This window comes from Girardinichthys multiradiatus, chromosome 5 (genome assembly GCF_021462225.1).
Source record: "Girardinichthys multiradiatus isolate DD_20200921_A chromosome 5, DD_fGirMul_XY1, whole genome shotgun sequence".
Classification (NCBI taxonomy): domain Eukaryota; kingdom Metazoa; phylum Chordata; class Actinopteri; order Cyprinodontiformes; family Goodeidae; genus Girardinichthys; species Girardinichthys multiradiatus.
This window is the reverse complement of record NC_061798.1, coordinates 29,714,932-29,737,758: the sequence shown is the minus strand read 5'-3', so window position 1 is coordinate 29,737,758 and position 22,827 is coordinate 29,714,932. Positions and strand designations below refer to the sequence as shown.

The following is a 22,827-nucleotide window of genomic DNA, read 5'->3' as shown; positions in this document are numbered from 1 at the left end:
CTCTTCGGGTTAAACGGCGGCTATTGTATTTGAATTTTCCTATTGGTTCAAACAGTACAGTTTGGTACATGCTTACATCACAGCCCCCGTGTTCGTGTATAAACCGTGTCACCCAGACACGCCCTCGTAACGAGTCAGGAGTTGGAATTGTTCCTCCACTGCTTTGGCAGCGCCAGCTTCGGCCATCATTGAGTTGGCGCCTTGAGCCAGCGGTTCAAACTGATAAGGCTCAGACCTGCTGGGCTCCATAAAGTCTTCCTCAACCTTCTGACGAGGGGGTTGAAAAATCCACCACCTCAAAAGATCACTCTCCATGTTTCAATAAACCAACTTACAGGTCCTTCTCAAAATATTAGCATATTGTGATAAAGTTCATTATTTTCCATAATGTCATGATGAAAATTTAACATTCATATATTTTAGATTCATTGCACACTAACTGAAATATTTCAGGTCTTTTATTGTCTTAATACGGATGATTTTGGCATACAGCTCATGAAAACCCAAAATTCCTATCTCACAAAATTAGCATATCATTAAAAGGGTCTCTAAATGAGCTATGAACCTAATCATCTGAATCAACGAGTTAACTCTAAACACCTGCAAAAGATTCCTGAGGCCTTTAAAACTCCCAGCCTGGTTCATCACTCAAAACCCCAATCATGGGTAAGACTGCCGACCTGACTGCTGTCCAGAAGGCCACTATTGACACCCTCAAGCAAGAGGGTAAGACACAGAAAGAAATTTCTGAACAAATAGGCTGTTCCCAGAGTGCTGTATCAAGGCACCTCATTGGGAAGTCTGTGGGAAGGAAAAAGTGTGGCAGAAAACGCTGCACAATGAGAAGAGGTGACAGGACCCTGAGGAAGATTGTGGAGAAGGGCCGATTCCAGACCTTGGGGGACCTGCGGAAGCAGTGGACTGAGTCTGGAGTAGAAACATCCAGAGCCACCGTGCACAGGCGTGTGCAGGAAATGGGCTACAGGTGCCGCATTCCCCAGGTCAAGCCACTTTTGAACCAGAAACAGCGGCAGAAGCGCCTGACCTGGGCTACAGAGAAGCAGCACTGGACTGTTGCTCAGTGGTCCAAAGTACTTTTTTCGGATGAAAGCAAATTCTGCATGTCATTCGGAAATCAAGGTGCCAGAGTCTGGAGGAAGACTGGGGAGAAGGAAATGCCAAAATGCCAGAAGTCCAGTGTCAAGTACCCACAGTCAGTGATGGTCTGGGGTGCCGTGTCAGCTGCTGGTGTTGGTCCACTGTGTTTTATCAAGGGCAGGGTCAATGCAGCTAGCTATCAGGAGATTTTGGAGCACTTCATGCTTCCATCTGCTGAAAAGCTTTAGGGAGATGAAGATTTCGTTTTTCAGCACGACCTGGCACCTGCTCACAGTGCCAAAACCACTGGTAAATGGTTTACTGACCATAGTATCACTGTGCTCAATTGGCCTGCCAACTCTCCTGACCTGAACCCCATAGAGAATCTGTGGGATATTGTGAAGAGAACGTTGAGAGACTGAAGACCCAACACTCTGGATGAGCTAAAGGCCGCTATCGAAGCATCCTGGGCCTCCATAAGACCTCAGCAGTGCCACAGGCTGATTGCCTCCATGCCACGCCGCATTGAAGCAGTCATTTCTGCAAAAGGATTCCCGACCAAGTATTGAGTGCATAACTGTACATGATTATTTGAAGGTTGATGTTTTTTGTATTAAAAACACTTTTCTTTTATTGGTCGGATGAAATATGCTAATTTTGTGAGATAGGAATTTTGGGTTTTCATGAGCTGTATGCCAAAATCATCCGTATTAAGACAATAAAAGACCTGAAATATTTCAGTTAGTGTGCAATGAATCTAAAATATATGAATGTTAAATTTTCATCATGACATTATGGAAAATAATGAACTTTATCACAATATGCTAATATTTTGAGAAGGACCTGTAAGCCAGCTTCCGCTTTCCCTCGCCCTCCTGACCACACCCAAGTTTAACTCCCTCCGCTCATCCTCACGCATCATTGGCTGTGCCCCTCAGTGTCTATCAGCACTGTCCACTTAGGTGGCATTTTTCAAAATTTGTCTGGGGGCGGGATTTTTCTTTTACATAGAGTTTAGTTCTGCTTTAAGCAGGACCTCTTGTGGCTTTCTTTCGACAATTGTGGTTTTTTTTCACTCTTCCATGAAAGCCAGATTTGTAGAGTGTTGTGGATCTTTGCAGCTCCTCCAGAGTTACCATGGTCCTCCTGGCTGCCCTGATTAATACTCTCCTCGGCCAGCAGGTCAATTTAGGTCAGACACCCATATCATGGCCAGTTTGCAGTTACCTTATACTTTTACATTTTCAAATGATGAACAGTGTTCTGTGAGATCTCCAAAGCTTTAAATATCGTTTTAACATTTAACTCACCTTTGAACTTCTCCACAACTTCCTCCCTGACCTGTCTGCTGTGTCTTGGTGTTTGTGTCCCTAATGTTTTCCAACAAGACTCTGAGGCCTTCCCAGAGCAGCTGGTTTATACCAAGTTTAAACGACACACAGGGGGACTCTGTTTACCAGTTAGGTGACTTCTGAAGACAATTAGTTGCTCTGGATTTTGTTTAGGGTATCAGAGTAAAGGAGGCTGAATATAAATCTATGTCATACTTTTACATTTTCAATAGTAGAAATAGTAGAAAAAATCTAGAAACCACATTTCATTTTCCATTGACTTCACAATTATGCACTAGTCAATGCTGGCCTGTCATAAAAATCCCCCTAATCAAAAACTTAAGTTTGTTGTTGTATTGTGACCATGTGAGACCATGTAGACAAGAGGAATGTGATTGTCTTTGCAAATTGCTCACTTTGGGATATCGCTCCATCTTCTCCTTCATCTGAGCTTCTCTCAAAGATTTAGTGAGAAGTGGAGCCTCCTCTAATATCTTCCTACAGCAACAGGGGACAGAGACACACGCAGGGTTCAGATGAAATTAGATATGAAACAAGCTGCAGACTGTTTGTTCATCAGTGAGATAGATGAGCATGCGTGTGGCCGTGTATGTCAGCGGCAGAGACAAATTGCTGTGGTTGGCTTAATTCCACCTTTGGTAATTGCAGTCATTGACATGGTAGCAGTGTCGCTATGAGGCAGCATGTTGTGCTGATGTTGACGCAGATTAAAGGTTGAGCACACGGAGGTCTCAACCTGACCATGTTTGGTCCATGACTGATTTGGCTACACAAAACAGATTTGGTAATTGCTCCCAGTACGCTGCGTCTGGAAGCCTTTGTAGTGTGTGTGGCGTTATATAAAAGGAACCATGTTTGCAAACACACACATAAAGACTCCGCAGCTGCGGTGTGCTGTGGAGGCAGTCAGAGATGGCAGAGTAAACTCAGTCACATCTGTTTTAAAGAAGCGCTCATAAATAAACAAAAACTTCAAACTCATATTAGGCAGGAAGAAAAAATGACTTGTAAACACACGCAGTGATGCCCAGCATTCTTCCTGCCTGTGGCTTTGCATCACTGCTATGGTATTCAACAATTAATAGTTACATATTGACAAAACACCACAGGACCACATGCCAAACTGACTAATTATTGGCTTCAAAGAGTGCAGGACCAGAAGTCGGATTCAGATGGGTTTCTGCAGCAACAGGGAACTTAAACGGGCAAACAAACCATCAGTCGGGTTCATTCACTTCCTCCCACCCACCTCTCGCTTTTCAGCTGGGCAAAGCGTTTACGCACATCATCCACTGTCACTTCAAAGAACTCGTCAGGCAGGTCAGCGTGGTCCTTAGTCTGACGGGACACCAAGTCCATGTGGTAGATGAGACGCTCTCTATCCATGGGCTATTTGAAGAAAGAAGCAATGTGTGGCAAGACTGTAGCGCCCTGTAACACCATTACATTCAGTGCCTTGCAGAAGTTTTCATACCCACTGTACCTTTCCCCTCTTGTTACATTACAAAGACAACCTTCAATGTATTTTTAGGGATTCGATGTAAAGGACCAAAATGAAGTAGTGCATGATTGTGAAGTTGAGAAACATTTATGTTGTTGTCAGATTTTGTAACAAAGTGAAACACGTTGATGGCGGCATCATGCTGTGGGACAGGGAAGTCTCCGCAGGAGGTTTACCTTCCAGTCAAAATTCAGACATAAATGTAATTGGGAATTTTTAGCAATAAATGAAAACTGATGTTTTCAGAAGCTCTCCATCCAATCTGAATGATTGAGCTATTTAGCACAGATAAAATGGGCTAAGCTGGTGGAGACATGCCCCAAACACTTGTAGTTGCAGAAAAGGTGGTTCTTCCAAAGTGTTAACTCAAAGAGACTAAATATAAATAAATGCAGGACACACTTCCAGGTATTAATTTGTAAAACAAGAAAATAGAGCCCCAATCTTTTTCTCCACTTTAAAACAATGTGCTACTTTGTTATGATCTACTGCATAAAACCCAAATAAATCCATTGAAGTTTGTGACTGCAACATGACAAAACGGGAAAGATCCAGAGAGGCACTGTATACCCATAACTAGTCAGGAGAAAGAGACTCACAGTCAAATGAAAGTGAAAATTCATTAAATGTGAAAATCCACACCAGGAATAGAAATTAAACTTAAATAAACAGAGAATATACCTTCAAAGATAAATGAAAAGTTTACCTCTAAAAACTCTTCCCTGTTGTCCACATCCCGGTCTTGCAAGTTGGAAGAAGCTTTAGACTGATGAAACACAAGTTAAACAACTTGTCAATAAAGCCAAGAAGCCTCATGCAGATCATTTCAAGATAATCTTCACCATCCTGACGCCATGTGCCGGTAACCACCTAAAGTTTGTTGGTAACGTCAAGAATTTGCTATAATTTTTAAGCACTGGTGCGTCAAAACAAAATCAAAACAGAGCAAAGAGATAGATACCTAATCAGCCCTTTGTTTCCATTTACACACACAGGAATTCATTAGCTTTCACAGAAGACTATATTATAGGTTTCACTTTATGTTTAAAATATCATTCGATCACAGATGCAGTCCGATGTCCTAATCTATTTAATATCACAGTTACACAATATCTTAGACACTTAGAGGCAACAAAAGCAGAGCATCAGTAGCAGTTCTAGCACAAGAGTCCATGCCACAACGCCACAATACTCTCACCTTTAATGTAAGTCACTGTTGCTTGCCTTTGATTATTTGAGTTGACCAAGTGAAGGTGGTGTTTTTGCCTTTTAAAACTGTTAAATCTGATGTAAACACAGATTTCTTTTCTGTGGTCAACTCCATTTCTGGCTCTTTAACAGTGTTTCCTCGATCTATCTCAGAAACAAAAAGTGTTGATCAGGGTGAAAGTGAAGCACGTCTTAAAAGAGGTTTTAAACATCTCCTGATCTTCCATGACAGCAACTTGATAGACCAGCTTTTAAAACTATTCTTCCCCATTCTCAGATTTATCAAATAAATGAGATGTTACAGAAAGGATATGTATGTTTTGTGTTGCGGGGGCTCACTTTAGTGCTCGAACTGTGGCTTGATTTGGCCTTCTTGGCTTTGGGCGACTCTGCTGCTGTGGTCAGAGCCGACAGAGATGAGGATGATGATGAAGACAGTGAGCGTCCACTCTCGCCACCCAGACCCCCGAGGCGTTGACCACCACCAGAAAAAGGAATGAAAGGATCTGCTGGAGCAGGGGAGGAGGAAGAAGATGGGTGAGAGTTTATTCCTGATGGTCCGGCTTCCTCTCCATCCTCAACTGCTGTTTCACTCCCCGTGGGAAGGACTTTGGGTCGAACCACATCCTGATGCTTTGGAGCATCTTCAGTAATAAAGCTTGCAGCCGGGACTGGAGTTGGCACAGGTGGGGTTTCCAATGGCTCACGAGGACTTGAGTTATTAGTTGGCACAACTTCTGTTCCAGTCTCTGGAATCGATGGAGCAGGATCAGACTGAGGTGACGGGCTGGGTGTGACTTCCTTCGCAACAGGTGTGAATGCCATTGCAACAGGTTCATCCTCCGCTCCTGCTGGTTTGTCCTTTTTGAGGAAAAACCTAAAACAGTAATTGTAAAAATCACATTTCTAAACTTGATTACATATGCTAAAAATGAACAAGAAAAGGAAAGAACAGCACGCTCTAAAAACAAACATTAAATATAAACAAACCAAAAATGTCAAATTATCATTAGAGATGCACCAACAAATTGGCCGGTGACTGAATTCAGAAGCTTAAACTCAAAATGCAGTTTTTTTTATGTAGGTAAAGGCAACCTGAATGCTACCAGAGTGTGCAGGTACCACGCTCTTTTTGGGTGTGGGTGCCGTCATATTTTTAGTATCATTGAGATGTTTGAAATGAAGACAAAGGTAGCACTGGGATGTCGAAGCTGTTTGAAAAAAAAAAGTCCTTTTCACAATACGCTGAGAAAATCTGGAGGTTTTTTACTGCTGCAAGAAAGCGAGAGAGACCAAGAATTCACATAACAGGAAGTTGACTGTATTACAGCAATGCTGTGTTCAATATTGAGCTTTCTGTTATGGCAAATATTTTATTTGGAGACAGTCTTTTGGGGTTCTAGATACACAAAGAGATTGTTGTTTTTGTAATGCTAGCTGCGCTAATTGTCAAAGACAATCCAAAATTAAGCTCTGTAATTATTTTGTCTTTGTTTTAAAATGGTTAAACCCTGTTTTACAGCAACTGCTGTCTCCCACAGTGAAATGGCACTACTTGTAATAAAAAAATAATTAATCATCACAGTGGGGAGGACAGAAAAAATATTTTAAATGCTCATCTGCTTATATTGTAGTAGATAAAGAAAAATTGGTACTGGCAGGTCAAAGCTTTTATCATAAACGAAGATCGGCCACTAAATTCAGATCGGTGCATCTCGGAAATGTTCTTCGTTACTTTTCTCCTAAAAAGGCAAATGTGATGAATCGCAGCAAAATGTCTGTCCAGTGTTTATGCGGGTAACATCAAAAGTCTTTTTCTAAACTTTTATATTTTTTGTTAATTGTTTTTATTAAACATTAGCCATACTTTGAAGATCAAAAACGGCAACAGAAATAACAAGAAAGTGTAGTTAAAGTTCAACAGGAGTCGTACTCCAGGTCTGTTGTTCAAACTCTGAATAAACGTGGACACAAACCAGGGTATTCAGTCTGGAGCTCAGCGAGCTGTTTTTGTTTTGAGAAACAGTTGGAATAAATCAAAACAGAAAAACAGGACAGAAACTAATTGTAGTTTTTAACATTCTTGCACAGGAAGTGTTGTTGTACACAGCCTACCTGACAATGGCGCTTCCTCCTGTGAGACCCAGAGACTTTAGAGTGGTTTTCTTTAATGCTTCCTCTCCACTCACCTACACACACATGGACAAGCAGCTGTGTTTCCATAAAACTCACTTTCATCTCTTGAGAAAGGGAGAGTCAAAGGAAGGCTTAATACCTCGTCTCTCATGTAAACACACGCAGGAGTGGCTCCAGATTCGGACAGCTCCGACACACTGGGAGGAGGCAGGGACAGTGATATTAAAACTGTAGGTTAATAGTTGTATTTGGCTTTAACTGTGACAACAGTGTACTTTGTTTCCTTTTTAAGAGAGGAATAACAATAAAATCCTATCCTATGCTGTGCCACACTGCATGTGTAAACCATGTGAGCACAATGTCGTGCAGAAACTAACTGAACCTTAAACGCTTTACTATTGTTCTCCTAAATTCCTAAAAATCAAAGCCTGCCCTTCTGCCTCTTGTCATTCCCTAGGTTTGTTTCCTGTCGGTGTGGAACTAATACTCATTTCGTGGAAGCATAACTCTGTTGGCAGAGAATCAGGATATGCAGTGCAGTGATGTAACTGAATAGAGACGAGATGAAGGCTGGTGGACTGCAGGGGCACCTGGGACCGCACAGCTGGAACTACTGAGCAACAGCTGCATGAGTGTGTGAAACGTGAGTGATGATTTCTGCGAAGGCTTCGACAGAAAAGGCGAATGTTGTTTTGGCCTGCATGCATTTTTCATGCGACGGAAAGCCGAAATCTGCAGAACATATTAGAGGTAAACTCATTTAATGCCACACTGCAGCAACATCTTCAACAGTCCATCAATTCTTAGTCATTATTTATTTTAGAGTTATTTTAAATTAGTATTTTAGTCCTCTTTTCTTATGGATGCCATGTTACTCAATGTAATCTGGTTTTCAAGTGAATTTCTTACGCGTTTCACGCTCAAAATGCGAGTGTTTATTTTTGTTTTTTAAGGTGATGTCAATGGACAAAGTCAGGTTTTTCTTTACTTAGATACTTTTCATTGCCTATTCTATTCTATTCAGAAATATCCCCAACATCACGAGACAACAACTTTTGTTTTCTTGCGATAATGAGCTAATTCTCCTGTCGTCTTGTGAAATCTACAGAAGACATTTTGTAGTGGGAACGACAGCTGTCAGCTTCAATTCAACTAAACCTCTCATGTAGCTGTATTTTAAAAAATACCATCCTTTAACTTGACCATGATAATTATTTTAAAGCTATTTCCACATATGTGACATTTATTCTGTACAATTCACACCCTTAACCAGTACTTTGTTAAAGCATCTTTTGACTGAATTTCAGCATTCAGGCTTCTTTATTAGATGTCTTTCAGCACCCAACATTACGACTTAAAATAACATTTGCCCAGTTTATCTTGCAATGGTTCCCCAGGACTATCAGGCCATAAATCCATCTGTTCCACGGTGGTAAACAAGAGGTCAGGTTCACATTCAGATCAGGACCCTGGCAAGGCCATGCCAAAGAATATATTTTCCAATCTTGAAGCAGTTCTTTGGTTGATTTGGATGTCTGCTGCTTTGGACTCACTGTGGTGCTGAAAAATAAAATCCCTCTTCAGCTTTCTACCAGACACAAGATTTTGACCTAAAATGGACTTTTAACTAGAACCATTCATCACTTCATCCACCTTGAAAGAACCTTGTCTAAAGATTCACCATGGTGAAAGATGCTACCACCATCTCTCCCCCTGGGTATGATGTTCTTTCAGTGATGTGCCGTGTTGATTTTGTGCCAAACAAACCATTTAGAACTTGACCTTAACAGATTTTTCCACAGGTTTAAGGAGATTTTAGCCAGCATTGGTTGTTTTTGTTTTTTAGGAAACCTTACTCGTTACTTCAGAAACAGTCCAGACCAGCTTCTCTCTCATTTCTTAATTAAGTTTAGGGAAATATACAGTTTTTGTAATCAGTCAGTCAGTCATTTTCTACCGCTTATTCCATAGTGGGTCGCGGGGAAGCTGGTGCCTATCTCCAGCAGTCTATGGGCAAGAGGCAGGGTACACCCTGGACAGGTCGCCAGTCCATCGCAGGGCAACACACAGACAACCAAGCACACACTCATTCATACACCTAAGGGCAATTTAGAGTGACCAATTAACCTAACAGGCATGTCTCTGGACTGTGGGAGGAAGCCGGAGTACCCGGTGAGAACACACGCATGCACGGGGAGAACATGCAAACTCCATGCAGAAAGACCCCCGGACGGGAATCGAACCAAGGACCTTCTTGCTGCAAGGCAACAATGCTACCAACTGCGCCACCGTGCAGCCCAGTTTTTGTAATGTTACAATAAATTTTTGGTGGTGGTCTTCATTGTACAGTGTTGTAAATTTAATGCTGTGGATTTTTTTTTGCAGCCTTCTCCTGACTGATACCATAGACTACAGTTTTAGCTAAAGGATGCAAATATGGAAACACCAGGGAAACTCAACAAGGAGAGCTGAACTTTTATTCTAGTTAATCAAATTACACTGTTAGGAATAACCTTGCTTAATATTACTTATAGACACACAGACCATAATGATGAAGTATTAAAGCTGATGTTGTCACTTTTGTTAGGATAGGATAAGAATCCTATCCTCGGACAAATAAGGACAAATTACCTACAGTTTGACATAAAGTTTAGTACATTAGGTTTGATTGTGGAACAGTCTGTAACCAGGTTGGTTAGAATGCTGCAGCAACACTTAGATTCAGGGTTGGATACCTGCCATTACACACACTATCAGATAGACACCAGACTGGTGACACATAGTCTACTGATAAACACTGAGGGAGTGTACATCCCTTGGAGGGCGTACCAGACATAAAGCCATGTGTGACCTTCTTTCGGGGCTGTTTTTGTCACTTCAATTACCGAGCAGGTTTAGGACGGGAGCCATTCTTCTGCCTAATTTAAAATAAAGTGTTGAGAGTATAGAACAGTTTAAAAGTCATTCCTTTTAAGAGAAAGTGATTGTAAACAGAGGTGACACTTCTGGGGATGATTTAGAGGAGCTCAGAGGCGTCTAACCGCCAGCAGGGTGCGGTGGCTCGGACAACATATAATCCATAGAAGATGTGAACTCAAGACTAAATATTGAAACTGAAAACAGTTGTGGTTCTACAAAGTATCGGTTTAAAGGTGTTCACACTTATGCAACCAGGACAATGCAGATTTTTACTATTATTTTAATAGGATTGTAAAGAATATGTGTCACATTAGGGTGGAAATAGCTTTGAAATAATTTATAAATTATTCTAAACCACAAAACCTGAGTGTGTTGACTTTTGGGATCCATTGTAGCACACTTGGTGTTAGCCAAAAGGCAGATGATAAAAATATTGCAAACAAGAATGACAGCTTTGTTTCCAAAAAACACCAGGATGTGGATTTCAGTAATCAATTTAACTGATATTTCTAACATAAAACTTTCTTTACATCTCAGTTTAGCTTCTATCTTGAGTATAAATTAGACTCTGCAGCAATTTGTTGTTTAAAGAAGGAAACTTCCTGTAATCAGGACACTCTTCTACACTGTCATGACTTCATTGGATCAGTTCTCAATCAGCTTAAGGATAATTTAGGAAGGAAGTGTAATTTAACCATCTCAACATACATTAAACTTCATTTCAGCTTTGACTTATCAGCTTTTATTATGTAGCATTTAACTGCTTATTTTAGACCTACTGAACAGAAATATGTTTAACTTTAAAATAAACTTATTTTGCTGAAATTTAAAACCAGTACATTGTTATCTGCTTTTTCAACCCAAACTCGGTCATCAAACCGCTCCTGAAGAAACGAATCTTCTCAGTTTGGTCCCAATCACCTTGCGTCAGAGAACATGGTCAACACGCACCTGATCTGAGGGAAATGTGCGATCAGCTCCCACAGGTTCTGTCCGGAGGAGAAGGAACCCTGGAGCCGAGAGCCATCCTCCATCTGGAGCGCTATCCGCACCTGACGCGCCACAAACCACAAAAACACACAAGTGGAGCTTAAAGCTGCGTCAGAGAGCGTAAACGTTCCAACTAAACAAACAAACATCACGCAGAAATAACACTCATAAATGATCAGCAACAGTTTATCCGCAATAAACCTTAAAAGCAAAAACAAATTAAATACCGGAACACTGCCTTGACGCTAAAACAGGCATTTTAAAACGCTTTCAAGTTTGTTCCTTCGGCGTTCCTCAACACTTAAGAAGCTAAGAATAATGCTATATCTCCCCAAACCTCAAGAATCCCACACTGATTAAATCTAAGGGAAAGTTATTGGCTCTTTGATCTGGAGCCATTTTTTCAGAGGAATAAACTCTTCGATAATCCAACTTGTTTAGGCACACATGTGAGCCAACATCAGCGTGAAAATGAGCAACACACCAGACATCAGCGTGGGGCTGATGTTGTTTGTCTCTGAGTCACACTACGAGTTGTTTATGTTTATTCCACAATGCTGTTGTCCAGCACAGAGAGAGCGCTAAATGTCGGCACACCGGGAGAGATGAAAAGAAGAGAGTTGGCTGCCAACACCAAACACCTCCACACACACCAGCCTGCCTGAGGTGAGTGGACATGTGAATATATATAAAAATCTGTGAGGGCTCAACCAGTCAGCCATCCATCACATGAACAGAGGAGCAGATCAAACACAGCCATGAGTTTTACTGCTCAGATTATCATGCTATGATGTCATAGGAAAGTACAGCTCAGCTACAACAAACTGGGTTTTATTGCAGACAAGTGAGAGTGAGCAGAAAAACGTGAATTTACAAATTCCTAACACTGATGATAAAACCCACACACCAAGATGAGCCAAAAATGTAGGTAATGAAGTGCTAAATATCATCACCAAGTTCCACACTTATCCAGACTCACATTCCCGGAGATCTCCGTCCATTTTTCACAATAAAGGAGGGAGGTAGGGAGGGAGGATGGATGGATGGATGATTTCCAATAGTCTGTTTTCTTTTTTAAACTTTTCCAGACCTTGAACATTCTTCAATAAATTTCCAGACTTTCCCGGACTACTTAGGGACCCTGCTAATAGCTTCATGAAACCACCTATCATCAGCACATAGTAATGCAACAATTAACATGTTCTGTGCCAACTCAAAATGTAAAGGATGTCTAATGACAATCTCATCTTTCAACAGGAATAACTCTTATATATTAATTTTCTGTTGGACCACCTTGACCACTGATGGAAGTGCACATCTGGAGAGGGATCTCTTTGAGAAGAATAAAGCATGTAATGCCTCTAGAGTCTTTGGAGCCAATCCATGTGTGACAACGTTTTAAGTTGCCTCCTCGCTCTTTCAAATCCAAGAAAATCATCCTATGTGAGATGGTTCTTTAAGAAACAAGAAGCTACTGGCGGCATCAGTCAGAGTTAAATAACTTGTAAACATCTGCAACACATTTAAATACTGCAGCACTTTCCCTGTTTGAGGCCCTTTGCTTAGTTAAATCCAGGTGGTGTCCTTTATTTGCTCAGGCAATTTATAACTGACTGCATACAAAAATATTTTTCTAATTATGTTTTAAAAAGGAAAAATAATTATTAAATACATATATTTTTTATCTGTGCTTTAGAGCAGAAATGTGCATGTCACCAATGCAAAAATACCATAAAAGCCAAACCCCCGACCCTTAGAGGGGATCCAGGCCTGAAAGCATCTCAAACGGCAGTTCTGCATTTCTTCCACCTTAAACTCAAAGTAGAAATGTAAGGCCTTCCTGTCTTCATCTTCACACAGCTTTAAAGTTTTTTTTATCACATTCTCTGTAACTCAGAATTGCTTTGCTCCTGTTTTTTTTTTTTTTTGCTTTAGTATTAACAACAAAATTCCTTTGCATTTTCTGGGGTCCCTTATATAAGTTATTACTATAACAAGGGAAGTTGCACATCCCTTGCTAGATTATTAACTTACATAAGTTTAAAATGCCATCCCAATTTTTATTGCCGTGTCACTAAATGTGATAATAAAAGAACTAAAAAAGGTGAACACAGTCTTTTGGGCTATAAATCTTTCACTTTGGTCAGTGTAGCCCACCACAAACACAAATATTACTAAAACTAAAACCTTTTCATCAAAGATACTTCTTCACTACCACAACTGTGCTGCTAATCTGAACACAATAATGACTCTAACCCATTTTGTTCTGCAAACAATGTCGCAGCGTCTAATATTGGACTTACGGTAGCAACTATGGAAAAACATTTGAAACAGCAAAAGTAAAAATTCAAACTGTATGATTAGTATTTAAGGTTTAGAAGCATCTTCTGTTAAGAGTTTATTGTTATTATCTCAGCAAATAGGGCTGAAACAATTAATCAGATTAATCGATTATTGAATTAAACGTAAACTAATTTAGTAATTAAATAATTGTTAACTGGAGTATACAGACAAAAACTTGCCATGTGCTGAAAAAACAACCCACTCAGAGCAATAATGAGGCCAAACTTGAAGAAAAAAATGTATACATTTTGCATTTAAGATGAAAAACCTTCTTTGTCTGTAAATATGTTTTATTCCAGAACTCTTCAAGTGGCATAGATTTAGTTTCACCTGGTTCAAATTCTGTAAAAACATCTCCCAATAAGCACCTTTTGCTGATTATTAATAGATTAATTGAAATAAATAGTCAACAGATTAATCAGTTAGTAAAATAATCGTCAATTGCAGCCCAACCAGGAAAACACTACATAGCATTTCTGGTCATGTTTTCCATGCTTCAAAATCACAAAGTAACTTTGAATGTACCATGAGCGTTACACTGGAGCTCTTTTAAGAAAATAAATTATTATTATTTTACGGATCTTATTGGGCCTGTTTAATATAATTCTCCCTGGAGCACAAACAGTTTTTTCAATTAAAATGCTACAAAAAAATTATATCCAAATAGTGACGAGTAAATGATTTGTTTCATAAATAATCTAGGTGAACCCAATCACATGGATTTAGAACAATATATACAGAAAATCATGACCAGTTAGCCTAAAGTAGGGCTAGCCTAAGAAAGCCTGTATTAATTTCAGTGACTAACTGTATGTGCTCTCTTTCATCCTCTAGCCTTGAAAACTGGCTCAGTTCATCTGCTTAGCTGTCTTTCTCTAAAGGAGCTATAACCATTAATATTTCACTTTTCTTTCCCATAGAAAGTACTCCTGGATCAGTGCTTCTGTGTTCTTTTTGTGTCTCTGCTCTGTTCTCTGAAACACCCAGTCAGTCATGGTAGATGGCCGCTCACACTGAGCCTGGTTCTGGTTCTGCTGGAGGTTTCTTCCTGTTTCTTTTCCACTGTCATGACATGCATGCTCAGTATGAGGCATTGCTGCAAACTCAATGCAAACAACTGCCCACTGTCACTACATCCTCATCTAGGAGGAGAGAATGCTCCTCCTAGATGCAATCTGCTGGGTTCCTTAGGATAGAAAAACTTTTTAACCAATTTGAATAATAAACTGAATCTGACTGCATTGTTTGATGGTTAGGATTAATTGCATGTACCTGACTTAAAATCAGTATGATTCGATTGAATTGACTTTTTAAAGTGCCTTGAGACGACATATGCTGTGAATTGGCGATGTATGAATAAACTTAATTCAAAACTGAATTGAATTGAACTTTAATGTAAAGGAAATCCTCTAAAAAATGTCTTATGGGGCTAAAATCTAACAGGTAAATACAGGCAGTTAAAGGTTTAGGATAGTTTTACTTCAGAGATGTCTTTAGCAGGAAGAGTCAGAAAGTTAAAGCAGGGATAAGGGGCTGCTGATTTTAAACATCACTGTGAAGTAGATGCCACCGAGTGCTGGAGTCGCCCCAAGGAATGTCTTGTGGGATTTTGTTTCTGTAATCACGTCGTATTGCATGGGTTATTGGGCTAAATGTTAATATAATATTTAAAAACAATATTACCAATAAATGACACCTGAAAGTCTGCTTATCTCCTGCTTCCAGTTATTCCAACAAGCAGATTAGCACTATCAATACCAGACTTTACCTCCCAAACACATTTACAGTGTTACCATTGTTAATGTCTTTATGATTGTGGTGATGGCCAGATTTTAACACCCTTCTCCTAATCTCCTACACACAACAAATATTAAAAGTTTGCTTGTACTAACCTGGCTATCTGCTCCACCTTGTTTCCATGAACCCGTCACCATTTCTAGTTTGGCATTGTTGGGAAGGTTGGCAAACCTCCATGGCAGCGTCAGGTCAAGAACAGTCCTCTGAAACCTGTCAGCAAGTTTACACCAGAAATAAGTCAGCTGAAAATTAGCATCTGTGCTTCCAAAACTATTACTTACTTTATATTAATTACAAAGAGAAACCCAGAAATTCAAATTAGGCATTTCTTCTTAACTATCGTGACATTGTCAGCTTACGATCAAGGTTTAATGGAAACAGTCTTTGGGGTACATCTTGGAATATAAATTGTAAAAACGGCTCACTTGTTGCAGTTTCAAGTGGACAAAGCAATAGTGGCCAAACATGAAGCAGGCAAAAACATTCTTAAAAGAACCAAAAAACTCCACTTGTCAACTCTATAAATACACACTAAAGACAAAATTGAAAAATAAAAAATCTCTTAGAGAAGCTTTTTTTAAACCTCAGTTATTTTGCATCAAACCCACAGATCGCATAAAGGTGAGAGTTACAAATGGAGATGATAGTTATTTTTTAGTGTCCACAGAACATACATCTACCTGCCATATTAACCATGCAAATTGCCAAATCCACGTTATTTTTGTTAAATAAAAGCAAGCTTTTCAAGAGCTAAAGCAGGGAGGCAAACACGTAAAACGAAAATACCAGTGAAGTGAACGTTTAGAAAGCTGCAGAATGTTCCTGAAACAGATAACTTGTTAATTTTCATTCTAATGTTAACTTGAGATCAGATCAGAACTACAGAGTTCAGTTAATTTATAAACAAATCGTAAATAGGGACATGTATAGCAGCGGATTTTAAACACCTCAGTGTAACACAGGAATAGAGGGACAATGCCAGGTTTTTATAATGAAAGAAAATTTGATGAAGATATCATTTCAGAAAGAAAGTCAGAGAAACAAAGAAAAAAAGGTAAAATAATGTGATTGCAAAAGTGTGTTTTATAATTTATTTTAATATAAAACAATGTGAGATAATATATTTATCTCACAACAAAGACCAGGGTCTGCAGAGACCTTGCAAAGCATCAGACGGATCTCAGTGGTAAAGGTACGGGAAAAGTACAAACGAATTTCCAAGGACATGAAACACAAAAAAGAAGATCATTAAGCTGAAAAAATATGGTGCAACACCGACATTACCAAGACCTGGAGGTCCCCCTAAAACTGATGAAAGGATGGGAAGAAAACTGGTCAGAAAGGCTGTGAAAAAGCCTAAAGCAACAATAAAGAAGCTGCAGGAATTTCAGGTAAGTACTGGCTGTACATGGGACAACAATTTCCCATATTCTTCATGTCTGGATCACGGGGTAGAGCAGCAACACAGAAGCTTTTTGTACAAAGAAAAACATCCAGGCCTGGCTAAAGAACATCAGACGTCTCGTAAAAGCATGTGGGGAAATGTGTCATGGGCTGAAGAAGCCAAGGTCGAACTTGTATCTGTATAGGATAAATATTCATTCACAATTTAAGAGAGCTCCATTTTCAGTTTTAGAGCAGGTTACTTATTTTGAGTCTTAAATGATGTACCACTCTTCCTCAAAACTCTGTTCTCACACTAAAACCTATTCTGCTTGCAGATTCGGTTTGTGTTCTCTCGAATCAAAGTTGTAACTCTGCCTAGTAACATTCCCAAATATGTGACAGTGTGTGACAGTGACCTTTCTGTCTTTTTTGGAGCAAATGACTTACACCTTTTTGGTATGTGACCAGAGTTTTAAGCTTGAGAATAACAAACTTTTAGACTGTAAATAAAGAACCCTGCTTAAAAAATGACAATGGACGCCCTCTTAAATTCTGAAAATATTTTATCAATACATGTTTGCCTAAAAAAAAAACTGCTTAATATCACAAAAACACCATACCCACAGTGAAGCAAGGTGATTGGGGTATTATACTTTTGGGGCCTTGGTCAAGGTGGAGGGAAATATTCACAATTCCAAATAGTAGTCAGTGATGGCACAAAACCTTCACTTCCTGTTAGAAAGCTGAACATTAAGAGTAACTGCATTTTCTAGCATGACAGTGAGTCAAAGGACACATTCAAATCAACTAAAGAATGCCTTCAGCAGGAAAACATTTATATTGTGTAACAGCCTACCAGGAGATCTGAATACGATTGAAAATCTGTTAGGTGATACGAAGGTTGATGAGCACATGTTGTCAAATCAAGATGTGCTCATCTATAGTCTCTTACTCGAAAATACAAAAAACAAAGGTTAAAGGTTTTGCAACAATATTATTCTAGTTTTACTTTCATAAAACAGTTGGCCAGGTTATAGTTCACATTATATGTGGATGGCATTTAACAGGAGTGTGTAGACGTCTTAAATTAAAAATGACTCCAGCATATCGGATTTGTAAAATGCCCAAACTTTCGATAGATAGATAGATAGATAGATAGATAGATAGATAGATAGATAGATAGATAGATAGATAGATAGATAGATAGATAGATAGATAGATAGATTCACACTCACTTTAAGCCGTGATCATTGGGGTCAAATCCGTGTTTTTTGCAAACATCTTCCAACACCTGAGTACGGTAAACACAGCCAGAGTGTATCAGATTAAAGCAAGCCAGACAATTACGAAGATGTGTTGATTCAATTAGCCTACAGGCAAAAAAACTGATCTGTCACTGGCTAACAGGTGTTAGCCTAGCATGCTAACTGACTAACAGTTCGCTGCTGTGTTTTCACACAGAAACAAAAACCAAAGCTCCACGTGTCTGAGAGCACCGTGTGGCTCTTAAACACAGAGTTACCTGTAATAAAGGTGTATTTGGAGCCACTTTGACTGTTTGCCTTCTCCCATTCGGAGTCAGAACCGTTACAGCTGAACCGCTGGCTGCCATTGTTTGTAGTGACGTCACTCTGTTTGTTTGAATCAACTTTATTGTCCTCGTTACAAACAAAGGACCGATTCACCCACATTTAAGAAGGTGGACTCGAGTTGCTTCACAGAAAACATTGTATTCAGATCATATTTCCCTTCTTTCTCTTTTCTGTTTTGTTTCCGACAGAAAACTGTATAATAAAATACCTGAATGGTGCATGATGGGAAAACAAAAAGAACTGCTTACAACCTTTTCCAGTGACATATGTTAAAATCCTGCAAATCATCAAATTTATAGAAGCACCAGAGAAGCACTTCAGGGACATAGATAAAAAAGAGAAAGCCTAAATGGTGCCATGGTTGTGGAGAATGTCAGAAATGCTTAGTGGGTTAGTTGAACGAAGGAGACAAAAAAAAACATGAGTGGACTTAACTATAAAATGCTTTAATCCTCAGAAGAAAGGCGATAATTGGAGGACTTCAAGGATATTATTGGGCGGTGGAAGGAGTACTTCGAGGATCTCCTCAATCCTGCCTTCACGCATTCCCTGGTGGAAACAGAGGCTGGGGACTTGGGGTTGGACTCTTTCATCACCCAGGCTGAAGTCACCGAGGTGGTTAAAAAGCTCCGCGGTTGCAGGGCTTTGAGGGTGGAAGAGATCCGCCCTGAGTACCTCAAGTCTCTGGATGTTGTAGGGCTGTCGTGGTTGACACGCCTCTTCAACATTGCGTGGCAGTTGGGGACAGTGCCTCTGGACTGGCTGACTGGGGTGGTCGTCCCCCTTCATAAGAAGGGGGACCGGAGGGTTTGTTCCAACTACAGGGGGATCACACTCCTCAGCCTCCCTGGTAAGGCCTACGCCAGGGTATTGGAGAGGAGAGTCCGGCCGATAGTCGAACCTCGGCTTCAGGAGGAGCAGTGTGGTTTTCGTCCCGGCCGTGGAACACTGGACCAGCTCTATACCCTCTACAGGGTACTCGAGGGTTCATGGGAGTTTGCCCAACCAGTCCACATGTGTTTTGTGGACCTGGAGAAAGCATTTGACTGTGTCCCTCGTAGTGCCCTGTGGGGGGTGCTCCAGGTATATGGAATCGGGGGCCCTTTATCCGGTCCCTGTACGAGTGGAGCAGGAGTTTGGTCCGCATTGCTGGCACTAAGTGGGACCTGTTCCCGGTGCATGTTGGACTCCGGCAGGGCTGCCCTTTGTCACCGGTCCTGTTCATAACTTTTATGGATAGGATTTCTAGGTGCAGCCAAGGGCCAGAGGGGGTCTGGTTTGGGGACCAGTGGATTTCGTCTCTTCTTTTTGCAGATGACGTGGTCCTGCTGGCCCCCTCTAGCCAAGACCTACAGCATGCACTGGGGCGGTTCACAGCCAAGTGTGAAGCGGCTGGGATAAAGATCAGCTCCTCCAAGTCCGAGGCCATGATTCTCGACCGAAAAAGGGTGGGTTGCCCTCTTCAGGTTGGAGGGGAGTTCCTGCCTCAAGTGGAGGAGTTCAAGTATCTTGGGGTCTTGTTCACGAGTGAGGGAAGAATGGAGCGGGAGATCGAAAGACGGATCGGTGCGGCTGCCACAGTAATAGGGGCGCTGTGCCGGTCCGTTGTGGTGAGCCGAAAAGCAAAGCTCTTGATTTACCAGTCGGTCTACGTTCCTACCCTCACCTATGGCCGTGAACTTTGGGTCATGACCAAAAGAACGAGATCCCGGATACAAGCGGCTGAAATGAGCTTCCTCCGTAGGGTGGCCGGGCACTCCCTTAGAGATAGGGTGAGGAGCTCGGCCATCCGGGAGGGGCTCGGAGTAGAGCCACTGCTCCTCCACATCGAAAAGAGCCGGTTGAGGTCGCCCGTAGCATCTATATCGGATGCCTCCTGGACGTCTTCCTCAGAAGGTGCTCCAGGCACGTCCCACCGGGAGGAGGCCCAGGAACGGCCCAGGACATGCTGGAGGGACTATGTCTCTCCTCTGGCCTGGGAATGCCTTGGGCTCCTCCCGGAGGAGCTGGAGGAGGTGTCTGGGGAGAGGGACGTCTGGGCATCTCTGCTGAGTCTGCTGCCCCCTTCTTTTTAACAAAAAAAGATTGACATTTTTTATGCGCATTTGCATTTAGCCCCCATTACTCTGATACTCCTAAATTGTTACGCTCAAGGTGGCAGCAGGTGGCTCTGTTACTTTTTATTCTGATTATTTCTTTTTAACAACACAAATTCCTCATGTGGTGGATAAAATTGGTGTAATCCAGGACATGTTACTGTGAAGTGTCGTCTCTGCAGTCCAGATATTAAACTGTCAGCAGTAGTTTCTGTCCATATTATTTACCCATAGAGTTCACTAGTGTTATTTTGGCAACAGTTTACGTTCCACCTTCCGCTGTTGCTGACACTGCATTTGATGCATTTAGTGTTCACCTGGACAACAGACTAGAGTGGAGATGCAACTGTGAAGCCATCTACAAGAAGGGACAGAGCAGACTGTACTTCTTGAGGAAGCTTAGGTCCTTCAGTGTTTCCAGTAAGATGCTGCATATCTTCTATAAGTCTGTTGTGGAGAGTGTGATCTCTTCTACCATCATCTGCTGGGGAAGCAGCATCAGAGCCAGGGACTTAAAAAAGCTCAACAAGCTGATAAAAAAGGCTGGCTCTGTTCTGGAGACTCCTCTGGAACCTCTGGAGATCATTGTGGAAAGACGGATTCTTCATAAAATGAAGAACATTATGGAGAACCCTGAGCATCATCTTTATGAGATTGTCCTACAACAACAGAGTGTCTTCAGTCAGAGGCTTCTTCAGATCTGCTGTAAGACGGAGCGCTACAGGAGATCCTTCCTGTCCACAGCCACCAGCATCTACAGCGGCTCTGAAGAAACCTGCATAATATGATCTACAACAACACTTAATGTCCCTTTGGGATTAATTAATAATTAATCAATAAAGTATTTTTGAATTGAATTGAAACAACCGTTTTTTTATACCACGTATAATTTTCTTTCCACTTCTCCTTTGCATTGATCTATCAGATTAAATACATTAAAGTTTGCAGTTGTGGAATGACAAAATATTAAAGGTTTTAAAGTGGAATGTTGCAAGACACCCTATTAGTCACAACATTAAAGTGTTTAACAAAATAGAGTTTTAAGATGAAGTTTCCCCCAAACCAAGTGAGATCTTTTATATAATGTCAAACACATTTTGTATTGACATCTAGACAAATGTATTTAAAAAAACGTTTGTTTCATTTATTTCTGTAAATGTAATCCTTGACTTAGATTTACGATGTCACAATATACTTTGAAATGTCAACAACAGTTAGAGCAATAAGTTTATCCTATTGTTTTGGTAAATCCCAACTCCATCCATCTGCAAGGCATTAAATCTTTTATAGTATAAAGCTAATTCTTTCATTTATGACATTTAAAAGAAAGATGACAAAGCACAAAGAGGTTTTAAATTATTTGCAGTGGCCTTCTAAGGAGAAGAACATCGATCCCGTCCGTGGACCGACCACAACACAGCCAATCTGTTACCCAGATGACTTCATACTACGAGAAGCCTGTCAGATGACCTGAGCAGACACTGGAGAATCAAGGCTATTTTCTGTCAGCAAGGATCAAACCGGATCAAAGCTGGAGTCAGACCAAACAGAAAACGGGACACGTGGCACCGACAGATGCAGAGGTGTGAGAAGAAGGGCTTCAGAGACCCAACAACTGACTGACAGTTTAGGCTACATTCAGACACAAAGCCAACAAGAAAGAAGAAAGAGACTTCTGCTTGGAAACCGTCACCATCTGAATAAACAACTAAACAACTGGCTTCCTTCCTCGCTCAGCAGGACAGAAGCTTTAAATTTCACTGGAAAGTGTTTTATGTTTTTCCATACCGAGGGGATTAAAACTCAAATGAAGTAATATTTATTCTGTTTAGCTTCTCATGTGATATTCTGCACCATCCTTTAAGCCAAGCATCTCTTAAATTGTGTGACCAGTTTATAATATTCACTGTTGTTGTTTTCATTGGTCTCGTCTTCTTGTACAGGTTTACTTTTTCCTTATTCTTTAACCATGAAAGGAATGTTTTTCACATCTGCTAAGCACCAAACAGACATAACATTATGACCACCAACAGGTAAAAGGAGCAACATTGATATCCTCATTCTTGCTCATGTAAGTAGGTGGGATGTATTGGACAGAATGAGAATTTCTTCCTTATTGCTATTGTGTTAGAAGCAGGAAACTTTAATGAGGGCTAAACTGTGATAGCTAGATCTCTGTGTTAGGGCTTCTCCTGAACTACAGTCTTTGTAAAGTGTTCCCATTCTGCAGTGGTCCAAAGAATAGACACTTCGGACTTTAATTTTATGTTTTACCAAAAAATATCAAATCAATCCAACTAACCAAGAGTCTAATCACCCAAAGCCTCATCCCTCTGCTATTTAGGAATTGCTAAATGATTAACTCTTTGTGTATTTTGTAATGAATAATGAACACTTTCAAATAATTA

General features: G+C 40.6%; 1 protein-coding gene across 1 annotated transcript in view; it reads right to left on the bottom strand.

Moving 5' to 3' along the window:
* The window catches only part of aspscr1 (ASPSCR1 tether for SLC2A4, UBX domain containing), a 30,703-nt gene extending 12,302 nt beyond the window's left edge, over positions 1–18,401 (bottom strand). Inside the window, exons 1-10 of the mRNA XM_047365521.1 lie at positions 18,254–18,401; positions 17,967–18,022; positions 15,441–15,555; positions 11,167–11,267; positions 7,436–7,493; positions 7,276–7,349; positions 5,500–6,037; positions 4,658–4,717; positions 3,700–3,839; positions 2,846–2,927 (exon numbers count right to left, since the gene is read on the bottom strand). Coding sequence (XP_047221477.1) covers positions 2,846–2,927; positions 3,700–3,839; positions 4,658–4,717; positions 5,500–6,037; positions 7,276–7,349; positions 7,436–7,493; positions 11,167–11,267; positions 15,441–15,555; positions 17,967–18,022; positions 18,254–18,343 — 1,314 coding nt within the window. The 5' untranslated portion in view covers positions 18,344–18,401. The remainder of the gene's footprint in view (positions 1–2,845; positions 2,928–3,699; positions 3,840–4,657; positions 4,718–5,499; positions 6,038–7,275; positions 7,350–7,435; positions 7,494–11,166; positions 11,268–15,440; positions 15,556–17,966; positions 18,023–18,253) is intronic.
* Between the last annotated feature and the right edge of the window lie 4,426 nt (positions 18,402–22,827).